At 44.4% G+C, this 12,272-nt stretch overlaps 1 protein-coding gene across 1 annotated transcript in view; it reads right to left on the bottom strand.

The window, feature by feature from the left end:
• Positions 1-12,272, bottom strand: part of LOC139056373 (uncharacterized) — a 360,115-nt gene that overhangs the window by 230,992 nt on the left and 116,851 nt on the right. The window contains exon 3 of the mRNA XM_070534560.1: positions 1,936-2,190. Within this exon, the coding sequence (XP_070390661.1) occupies positions 1,936-2,190 (255 nt within the window). The remainder of the gene's footprint in view (positions 1-1,935; positions 2,191-12,272) is intronic.

Here is a 12,272-nt window from a genome sequence, read left to right as displayed (position 1 = left end):
CATGCGCAGTGTAAATGCGCACAAAGGCTTCAAAAAAACTCGCTATATGTTTCGTTTACGTCATTTCTCTTACCATAAAATTCTAATCGTGCGTAATTACAGCCTGGCTAAATAAATTCAATGCGTCATTAGATGTATCTTGCTAAGCAATCAATTCGTTGTGTACTTTTATATTGCTACTCATTGAATACACTACTGATTTCATAGGAACTGGTACCCGTAGTACATACAGGCGTTCCTATATTTGTAATGAGAAGGTCCAGGGCCGATGAAGTGGAAGAAGTAACCATTGTTGGTGTAGATCAGGTCAGATCAGATCAGTTAAGCCAGATGAAAGTAGTAGACTGTTTATATTTTCGACATGCTTACTGTCCTCCAAAATATCTGTGTTAAAATTGCCTCCACAGACAAAATGAGCATTTTCAACAGAGAAGAATTCTAAAAATTTACCGAAACAACATAAAGAATTATCCGTCTGGAGGGTGGTATATTACTGACAACACCCTTAACATTTTGTAGTCATGACCTATGAATGAAAAATCTGGCATCACTTCATAGGCGCAATTATTTTTAGTATAAAAACCGACACAGCCTCCTCGCCTATTTTGACTGTGCACGTACGAGTAAAATGAGGTATGACCTTTCAGTTTAACGACATTGTAGCTGCTTTGAAACCAATATCATTATGACGTCGAACTGGAAAGAAAATGCATTCAGAAGACAAGGAATGCTGTCACCCTCGCCAACAGCGGAATGGGAATTGAAGTGCAAAAGAGCGATATCTGTAGCAACTGGCAGACGAACATTTTTCGGTAAGACAAAATCAAGATGTTTCATTTTAAACAGTAGGTGAAGGATCTAAGGCATCATTCAGCATATCTTGCAAAGATATCTGTCATGCCCTATTCTAAGGATAAGTGCGTCGTCCGACAGTGTCACGAATACTTCGTCATTGTACGACCAGACGGATTTGCATTCATGATCACGTTTTTTACCTGTAGCACTTCCAGCTCATGGAAGAATAGCGCAAATGAACAGGGACGATGTAGAAAAGACGGACGAGTTCAGTTCGTTTTTTCGATCGCGTCTTTGTTCGTTGGCGCCTCTCTTCACTGAGTATGGATTACCAACATGCCCAAATGTGCGTACTTCTACATATCGATTGCAAGCAGTCGCCTTAAAGTAGGACAGGTGCTCGTTCCCGTATTTCTTCTGAGAGGTGTCAATAGCAATCAATGTATTCGCTGGAAAGGTGCATTTTCCTTTCTTCGTTCAGCGCAGTGTCACGCTTGGCCCGGGACTTGCACAGTACAACGACGTTCAATTATTCCTGGTTCCAAGTTGGAAGACGATGACATACTTCAATATCGATCTCTGTAATTTCTTCTTTGACGGCTTCCCTAATTTTTCGAACAATGTTGAAAAGACTTTCATAGTTGGACCTAGCAACGCTTTGTATCTTAAGATTATTGTTTGTTGAGTAGTGTTCGGAGTGCACAAACCTCTTTTCAAGCTCTCGGATCCCGAATTCGATGGCTCAGCCTTTTTCTTGTCGCACTTTATTTTCATTTTCTAGATTATGTCTTGCGGCTTCTTCAGCTCTCAATTTTGCCTTCAGTTCTCCAACTGAGGCGTGACTGAACTCGATGCTCTGAATTTGATTTTTGCCTTCTATCTTCAGTTCTCGGGTATCATCGTGCATGCCCCTTTCCATTGCCTCGCGCCACAGCATTAGTTGCTTTTTAAACCCTTGCTTTAGCTGAACAAGTTCAGCTTTTATTTCGTCTTTTAGTTTAGCTATTTGCTTGGTCATGCTTTATCAACCGAAACAATCCATGACGCGGAGAACAGTATACGAACGCAAAAAAAAAAAAATGCCTGGCAGCAGCTACGGTGAACTCCATGCAATAATAGTGATGGGCTGAAGACACAAACCTGCAGCAAAAAGGCAGACAAGGGCACAGCGTTGAAGTATACACGTCGTCGCTGCTGCCAAGTCAAGCCAACTGCCGCGATGCAGTTGTTTTTGAAGCTTTGATGCTGTGACGTTGTTGTCGATGCTGCAGTTGACTGACACAGCTGGTAGTCGTGCCTGCAGGTACCTGGGAGTCCTTACCGCGCCCGCCACGCCACGCGTGTATGTAGGCCGCACAGGCGTCGGCACAGCTTGCAGCTTCTTGAGCACGAATTCTGCAGCAAGAAGGCAGGAAAGGGCTCAGCGTTGCGGTAGATACGTCGTTGCTGCTGCTAGGGGAATCAAAACCAGCGTCATGGAATACCAAGTTCCTCTTTACTACTGATATAGCTCGAGGAAAAGAGTTGGGGTAAGAAATATTACAGATGCTTGAGTATCCAGTATTCTAACTCATTGGCCTAGCGAAAGAAAAGTCATCTCAAGCTCCTCAGCGTTGCTGGCGCAACTATATGGGAATACGCTTATTCCGTAAACCCAAACACTTAACGCCTTGTCGCAAGGAGGACTAAGCATGGAAGCTCATGATTGAAACTTGGCTTCGGGCCGTTGACAGGATGCGCGATAAAAACAGTCGGAACTAATGATATACGTGCCAGGTGATAGGACGCTCGAAGCAATAACTATATCTAGTCTCGCTTGGGTTTGTCATTTCTATCCGTTAGCATGTAAGACGGACTATCGTGTCCTCGGTACGTTAGCGCGTGCGTTTGAGCTTGCATATGGAACAGTTCTGTGCTACTGTGCAACTGTAAAGAGTGACTGATGCCACAGGAATTCATTGATTTTAGAAAAATTTAGAGTTCTCAAGCTACACTTGTCCATACCAGTTAGTTCAAGCGTCTATAACGAAACCGTTTTCATTATTAGCTGCAGGCTTCTCATTATGGTTTAGCGCTGGTAGTAGAGCCAATAAACTGTAAGCCGAGGCAAAGAACGAAGACGTAACGAAGACATTGCCAGACTTGGAACTGATTTTAAAAATTTGGAATATGCGAGCGTTAAAAGTGTAGAATAAGTGAAATGTTCTGGCTTTGTTCAGTCTGCGTTACACTGCTGTCCATGAATAAGTGTGTCATCTCTTTTTAAAATAAATGCACCGAAGGCACACAACGGAAACACCACACAGACGATTTTCAGCTGTGTTTCGAGTTGACTAGCCGTCCTTGTAATGTAATAAATTAAATTAAATCGTGGTGTCTTAGTCCCCAAGCCCACAATATGATTGTGAGGCGCACCGTAAAGCTGAGCTCTGGCTTAATTTTGACAAGCTGGGGTTCCTTGACGTGTACTTAAATATACGTGCACAGGCCATTGAAATGCCATTGAAATTCGGTCACAACAGCTGAGTTAGAACCCACGACCACAAGCTCGGAAGCACAATAACACAACCACTAAGCTATTTGGTTAACCTCCCTGCCTTCCTTTCATTTGCATCTCTCTCTCTCTCTCTCCACTAAGCTATCGCGGTGAGTAGTATTATGAACGAACTTACATAATGCCTTTGCACTCCGAGTAACATATCTAGCCAGTGGACATATTGCCTTCGCACTCCAGGTAACATATCTAGCCAGTGGTAAGGCTGACAGAGTGATGTGTCATTAGAATGCTGTAGCTTCCTCACGTTGGCCGTAAATACAGTCATATTACTTAACGGAAGGCATTAGGAATAACAAAAAGTGGATGTGCTACATTTGCAGTGTTTTAATTACTTTGCAGCATAATTTTTACCTGAAGAAACACTAAAGAAGTATGTTAAGCAGAGTTGAATTGATAAATTCTGTTTACATTATTCTAGGAACGTTGGTACTACCATGAGCAGACTCTAAATAAAAGGAAAAGCTTTACGTCTCCTCGCTTCCTCCTGGTATCATTATCACAGTTTAGCGGCCTCTGCTTGGAACTTGTTAACAGTTTCTTTATGAAGAACGATTGAATTGTGTTTTAAGAATGACCAGAACCTAAATGACCAGAGGCTTACTAAAGTTATAGAAATTTTCTTAAATAAGAACTGCCGCAAGACGTGAAGTAAGCTTGAAACACGCAACGAAATAATAGCGTCTACCGACGCGGTGGTTTAAACGTGAATTTCAAGAAGGAAAAGATTCCACCACAAATCAACTATACAGGCTGACGGTCTAGGGATGCACTTAGGAATGCGCAAAGGGAGAGGCCATTATTGCTGCCAGCAATTATATCACAGGCTGCAGTGAGCTGTATCATCCCTGGTCACGGAGGCCGCATTACAATAGAGTTAAGTGCACGGTAGCGTACCGGGCTCCAGCTTGATTAACCTACGCGCCTTCCCAGTGTGACCCCCCTCCCTCTCTCTGTCTGATGAAGCTAGACCAAATGCGAAAGTACTTGTGTATTTGGATTTAGGTACACGTAAAAAGACCTCAGTAGGTCGGAATATTCCGGAGCCTTCCACTATGGTGCCCATAATACCGTAGGTGTTGCTTTTGTATCTTAATCCCTGTAATACGTTTGAACAAGTTTCGTTAAGGACAGTATGAGTTTAAGTCTCGCTTAGTATGGTTGATTCAAATGCGAATATAAAGCATTGAAAAGAAAAAAAAAGACATTAGTGGCAATAGTTTGAGAGGGCACTGGTTGAATAGAGAAAAAAGAAGTACAGGTTCTCTGGGACGCCAAGCGGCACCAATTCCAGATACATCGTAAAAGCGAGAGAAAGGCAGTTTGTACAGGCAACGAGAAATGTACATTCACGTTACAGCATAGCGCCATTGAGAGCAGTACGGGGAAATATGCGCGGAGCAATTCTGGAGCCGTATTCTAAAACGTTCGCCTTCCGTGATAGTTTCGTTGCCGCGATAGCCACGTTCAATAAATCAAGCGACTGCTTACCCGTGACGTCAGCGTACAACACGCGCTCTCGAGCGTTTCACATCGCATGAGAGACCGCGCCGTGCGAGTGCATAGCTGCTCGGGTGTGTTGTTTTCGAGTGTAGTGGCCGTAGTACGGGTTCTGCGCACCGACTACGGTTGGCTACGGCTGCTCTTGGTAAAATAAATCGAAAAAAGGAAGTGTGAAATATTTTACTTTAAATGAATCAACAAGTATCGGCGCGAAGCAACGTGTGTAAGACGCCACCAAAAAGAATACTATAAAATACCACCTCTCATCCCCAGCCAAACGAATGCCAAAAGACGTGTTCGGCTATTCAATACATGTCGAGAGCACCCATCGACACCATGACATTAAAATGACGCAGGCCGGAACTACTAGATGGGGCGGTATATTTTCCGTTTTTGCTAAAACAGCCAATCCGCGCGCGCCGTTGGCGGAGGCGTGGCCAAGGCGATAGTTCCGCGGAAGGCGAACGTTTCGCGGAAGGCGAACGTTTCAGAATATGCTCTGAGTGACTACAAAGGGGGCAAACAAGAATGGGGCGAACATAAACACGCATGGGCAATATTTTGGGCGAAGTTCATTGAAGATCCACTGGCACTTATGAGATCGTTCCAGTAGACAGTTGGGCACAGCACCGATCCAAGTGGGTATGACGCATACTGAGGTACAAAGAACCACAGAAAGTTGAGCTAGTTGGTAGGCATTCTCCGTTAAAAAACACTGGGGTACATGATTCATGTGGTCCTAATGTCATCATCGCCAGGGGCAGGAGGTTGCGGATGTTGCGAGAGTTGACGTTTTTTTTCAAACAGCACAAACACACAGGCATCCATACACCCTCTTGTTCGAGGTTTTCACCGATGTGTTTGTTATTTTGACCTTACTTGTGGTGGCTAGGAACCACCTTCTCCTATCGGACAATCATTATTCAACCGCGTACCACGTTTTTTTTTTGTTATTTGATTAGAATTCCAGCCAGCCTTAGAATTCGTGCCACACTAAAACCACTAGTTTGCGTTCTTCGAAATAATGCTTATAAGCTCTATGCGATAGTTCCGTAGTGAATTATGTCCCTTCTCTGGTGGAGGCCATTTGACATGCAGCCTTATTTTAAATATAATGGTTGCTCCACATGGTTGCTCTACAGTAGCAGGAGCAAGATCATGAACGCTACTTGATCATCGCAGACCCAACCATGCTAAAACTATCGGCTATTGCTGCGCCCAAGCGCTATTTATCAAGTGTTGTAGGGCCTGAAGCCTGTCAAAGTACGGCTATTAACATAAGGCATCTGACAACACAAAAATACGTGGTAACTCAAGGGCATCAGTTAATACTATAGCGAAGACTAATGGAGATGACGTAATTGAACCGGGGAACACTAGGCTGCGCACCCTTCGTTCCCTGTCTCTCACCTTTTTCCTAGACAACCAGTCTACTCGCGGGAACCACTTTTGGTTTTGATAACCTGTTAACATATTTAGTTTTCTGTCAAATTAACGACACTAGGACACATAATTACTGACTTCATCAAGAGATCGAAACGTATCGACGTATCAGGTAATCGAGGCTGCAGATTCTTTGACGCGCACAACATTGGAATTCAGGCAAACGGGGAAGACCAGTGACGACAAGAAAAAAAACCACTCTCGTTGGTTTCGGTATCCAACGCAGCAAAATTGTGTAATTAAGGAATTTCACAAAACTGAAGCCGGCCTTCTTTACCGCGTCCACAGAAGGTCAGCTCAAAGTTCAGCTTTGTGGGGCAAGACAGGACTTGGAGCCTCAACGTCGCGTACGCTGAGTGCGAGACACCTTTACAATTTTTACGTGATTTGCTGAACGAAGTATTGTAACTAGAGATAATATTGGCTGTCCTTAGATTGAAACGCGAGCCAAACGCACCTGCTCTACGCCATCCTAAGACATCAAGATTTACTTGCGTTCGTTTGAACTGTAATTATGACTAAGCTAATTGTTTGGTGACCTTGAAATTTTACAGATTTCTTCCTGGGTTACTTTTTTATCCCACATATTATTTACATACTTGGAGACACCACCCTGTCCCCTAGAAGAATTTGTAGCATGCACTTGCAGTGCCAATCTACAGCGTGATTTTATGGACGCTTTAAGTAGGTTTCATGGGTTGTAACTCCCTTCTTCGTAAAACCGCGTACTTGCCGTAGGCCTTGGTTGGTTTCCGCGTTCATTGTCCGAAAAAACTTGGCGCTGTCCGTTTTCGAAACAATAGAAGAAGGGATTTTGGAGGAAGGCCGCCAAGACTTGTATACCCACTTCCTCCACAGCTTCATGTCGTACAGATATTGCAAACTTAATTACATTTATCCTTGTCAAGCTTTATTACCCGATCATTTAACGAGACATCCGAAGGAAACGTTTCTACGTTCACGCTACACGACCACGACGGGTCCAGTCACATCCGTACTGCTGTCGTGTGGAGCAACTGATTTCGAACTCTTGCCCGGCATTTGCTTTGAACCGTTCCAAGGGCTCCGTACATGGCAGGAACTACGCGTTTGATCGGTAGCCGGTTCCGCGCTAATTTATCCACTAGGATTTTCCCCGCAACTATATGTGAAGTGGTCCTCTACCAAACGTCTAAAGCAGCCTACAAGGTACTTGACTAGTCTAGCATCGCGAGCTCTCATTAAAGTCTCTCTCGCTCTCGCTGAAACGGGAAGGATAGAGGTCAATGCGACGCAAATGAGTTCTCCGTGCTTTCCGATCCGAATGGGACAAACCTGAAATCCCGAGCGCGACTGTTTGTCCAGTCCTTGCTCTTTCTCGCAGGAAGGCCTTGCATGCTATAGTATAGGTGGTCGTATGCGTGCTTCTCATTAGGCGACGGCGCAGAAACCTTGCTTTACCTGCTCGGTAGACGGGTCGTCGCTATCAACGACAGCGTTGCTCTCTTGCTTTGATCCTCCCCAAGAGCGCTGCTCATCCCGAAAACCGAGGCTATAGGCATGTTTTCGTTCTCTTCCTTTCCTTGTTTTCTTTTCTTTCTTTTTTTTGTGAACTTTCCCACTCTAAGTTAGTCGGCAGCTTCAGGTGAACAAAAGAAGCAGGAGCAGAACGAAATGAGAAGCAAGCGTGTGGGGTTGGCTTATGTGTGTGTGTTCTTTGTTGTTTTTGTTGTTACTGAATACAGTGCGTACGAAACATTCATCTTAGTGAAAAGGTCGTGAAGTGTGTAGTCTTTGCTTTTTGCTTTGACCATGCTGTCTCCTTTTCCCTTTTTTTCTTCCCAGAATATCAATTTTTGCCGGGTGATCTTGTGAAAGCAGGCTTCAATTTTTCTTCCTTCATTAAAAAGGTTTTTCAAGTTCAACTCACATAATCAAATTTCAATGAAGTGAAATTTTCGTGAAGCGGATTATTATTAACGCAAACGAGATGCGTGCGATTGTCTTTATTTTCATACTGTGCAAAGGGTGATCGTGTACGGCATATAGTTATATTTATGCGTAACCGAGCTTACAACTTTTGTGTCACGCAGTCCTTATGCTTATGAACTAAACCATTCGAAAGTTATGGCTAAATCTGAGCCACCTTTCATGCGGGTGCACACTGTAAGAAGTCCACGCATTGGCATCACGAAGGCTAAGACGTTTTTTGATGTTTGTCGATGGAAGAATCGTGAGGAAAAATGTTTGAGAGGGAAACGGCGACACATACAAGTACCTTTAATTTAAACACATTGAAGGCTTCTATAACCCCTGTGCCAGAGTGGCATATATATGCTGCAGTCAAAGAATAGGGAAGGCCAAATATATAACAAGTATAGGAATATCACAAAATCCATGGAAAAGCATGTGCTGCTCCATTAGAAGGTCAGTGTGGAGAAAAGGAATAAGTGGTGCGGTGGTGTCTAGATGGTGCAGAGAGGGAACAGTCAGGAGTATTTCTGCTGATTCTTCAAGGATGTACGGATGACAAACGCGGAAAAAGGTTTACACGTGTAAGCAGGCGTTTTCAGAATGGTGGGCCTAGGAGAAATTGTTGCATACCATTAGCTAGTGTTCAGCTGTCTTCACACTGTGGACAGTTTGGTGGGAATTGCAGCGTGGTAGGCGGGGCTGCGCGACCTGCAATTATTGCAACCCAATGCGTAGAAGATACTTGGGAAATGTGTTCGGCGTGTACATGCGTGGTTGGAAATTAATGGCGCAGCGAAGTTGCGGGTTCGTTCCGAATGATGCAAGGTGTGGTTATGAAAATTAATAAAATGACTGATGTGGGACGTGCGTGTGGTGCTGGAAGCCATTTGTGTTAAGATATGTAATTGAGATCTGAGAGCAGTTCTCTTTAATTTACATGACACAATAAATCAACGCAATCAATGTAGGCATTTTTTTGCCATCTCAGGACTAGCACCAGGCAGTGAGGGTGTATGATATGGTAAGATTGTACTACCCAAGACAAAACGGGTGAACGTCGAGAACATAAAGAAGTCGGAGTTTCGTCCGAAAAGTGAAGCATCGATTGCGATAGCAAATTAAGGACACGCTATACGAAATAAGCACATTAGTTTTATCGGCAATGTAAACTTGCATACATTCGCTTATTAACTAAATTAATGAGCCCAATTTTACGCACACACAGGTAACCATGAACACATCTCGCTCGATGACTACGCAAACTCACTGTCAGAACGCTGAATTGAGTAAGCACGGCAGCAGCAACGAGCGAATTGAACTTCGTGCTGTCTCTCCCTGCGACGCGAACTAAGCGTCGAAAGCACAGTGCATAAGATGCTACCAGCCCTCCGCCTACTTGGTCCATGTCGCAAATCGCTTGCAAGATACGGCTGTGCCGTAAGCAGCACCCGCCAGAGTAGAACGTGCCAGCCCCTCCTGTCTCGACTTTTCCCCGTGCCTCGTGCGTGACCGAAGACGGCGCGCTTCCGCACCGCCTTGCTTTCTCACGCGTGCGAGATTGAGGCGCGATTGCCTGCTGATCCTCGGAAGCTTTCACTCGCACATGCAGCGTACGGCGCGCTGTGAATACGTTATCGCGTTTGGACTACGTACGGGACATCACGGCAACGGCGTCGACAGAAATGAGCTTCGAGTATCCATATAATTGCTATCACAGTAAAACGTTATATTGATGCACCTACTGTGCAAGCGCGAGTCTTTTATGTTGCATTCGTCATGCTGCGTTGTGTCATCCAGTTCGGTTGCTTTACTGCATCATCTTACGGCCATTGTCTGCTTACCCCGGGTCACGCTGTTGTAAAAGGAACGGTTCGAGGGAGCGTTATAAACTTTCTGCTTATGCGCGTAATTTATTCGTGACGGGCTTCTTGTACTTTGAGACTCGCTGAGTGAGCTGACATTACCTACTCGCATTACGCTCTTTGGAGGTTCTTACGCATTCTTGCTTTACGAGGATATTAAGAAACGCAAAGAAACTCATCCCATGATCATTACTGCCCTCCCTTTCAAAATCTTGCTCCGCCTAGAACTGACTTGAGCTCCCTTCAAAGCTTAGGTGCTATGAATACGCGAATATGAATAATCTCATTACACGACCCAGCGAAAGCTTCCCTTTCTTTCGCCACCTTTACTGCCTTGGTCAGGAAGTTGCATGGTTCGCCTCCGCAGTCATGAATATTGTATGAACCTTGAATGAAGGCGCTGAATACGCATCAAAGCAGGCTGCGCAGCGCCTAATACAAAAACCCTTTGTGACCAGCACGATGCTGATGATGTGCCGGTGGGTCATACAGGAAAAATGATCGATCATATCTGTACCCGAGTTTTGGCGAAATGACAAGTACCGTATGGGAACAAAGGTCACTTTCCATAGGAATAAGAGAATAAGCGTTAGTTAATGTCTTCATTTGGTGTTGGTTCGGCATAACAGGAATAAAAACAGAACGCCGACCAAAATTGGGTTGTCTAAAAATTCTTAAACGTTTCGGTTTCCACATGGAAGCCTTGTTCACTCAGAGTTGGTTGGTCATATGCCTGTCGTAGTCGAATGAAATCAAGAGTTTAACGAAATCTCGTCCGGTCGAGAAGTAACGGCATAATAGCAATAAAAACAGAACGCCGGCCAAACTGCGGTTGCCTAAAATTCTAAAAAGTTTCGGCATCCACATGGAAACCTTGTCCACGGGAACAAGACTTTCGTAAACAAGGCTTCCGTGTGGAAGCCGAAACGTTTAAGAATTTTTAGACAAACCTATTTTGGTCGGCGTTCTGCTTTTATTTCTTATATGCCATTACTTCCCGACCAGACGAGATTTCGTCAAACTCTGGATTTCAATGTTGCTTCGTTTACTACGAATCATAAACGTGGCACGCAGTATGATAGTTGTAACAAGCCCGCACATACAAAACGGGCAAAATACATTTCCTGACGTCATTTCTGTCTTATACATATTACTCCCCTTTACCAGCTACCTCAATGAAAATGCTTGCCTTTCGAATTGTCCTTCAGCGTCCTGAACATGCTTCAATGGTTTAGTAATACATGCGCATATGTTTCCATATAACTCAGTGTGTACGCATCCTTCGGAACTATTTTCCTTCACTAGCTAGTGTATGTTTGGGTAACGTGCCCTACTTAACCATGATGGAGCGAGTGGAACGGAAACCATCACGTATAATGACTCCCAGTAAAAATGAGACTCATCTGACGACGCGGAATAATGTTTCTCTGTGCATGGCTTCCGATATATCTATTGGAGCAATAATCCTTAATTGTTCACAAAAAGGAACTGTTTCGTAGTTACATGCCTAGTGAGTATGTGCGGCGCGGACCATGCGTGGTGCCAAGTAAGGAGCGAAAATTTCTGGCCGGTGTTAGTGCGTGTGGCAGATTGTTTAAGTCTTTAAGTCATGCAACTTCAACTATGTCTGTGACAGTATCGCAGTCGCATTCGTAATCAGCGTGAGCACGAGATTTCCTGTACCGTAGTCAGATAACGGACCGGTGATGATATTTTCAGTTCCGCAGGGATTTGCAGTCTCGATTACAGCGTTGAATACCTTACACTTGTGGCTAGTCACGTTCTCTATCACTGTCATATAGGCCTCGTCATACATTGGTCGTTACTCCAGCGTCGCCATACACTCGTCGTCATCCCATTGTCTTCGTATCTTTGGCATGCCGTGGCCGCCATTGCGTTGTCGATATTCAGCTGTTTCAATACCGTCGATGTGATGACGTCGCGTTCTTTTTATCGTCATCACTTCAGTTTCGTCATTCAACTCTCGCCACTACTTCGTCGCCACGCCATCATCGTCATACAGTCTTCGTCATACCATTAGGTCTTTCTTTCCCGCATTCAAGTTTCTCCAACGTGATTCTTTATGTCCCTGGGACTCGTTTCCCAGAAGATACCGACAGAAGTAAAAGCCTGCTGAACAGACTTCTCTCCACAGCATTTCG

Source organism: Dermacentor albipictus, chromosome 2, assembly GCF_038994185.2.
Source record: "Dermacentor albipictus isolate Rhodes 1998 colony chromosome 2, USDA_Dalb.pri_finalv2, whole genome shotgun sequence".
In the NCBI taxonomy this organism is placed as follows: domain Eukaryota; kingdom Metazoa; phylum Arthropoda; class Arachnida; order Ixodida; family Ixodidae; genus Dermacentor; species Dermacentor albipictus.
The sequence above is the reverse complement of the archived record's forward strand: the minus strand, read 5'-3'. Positions and strand labels throughout refer to the sequence as shown.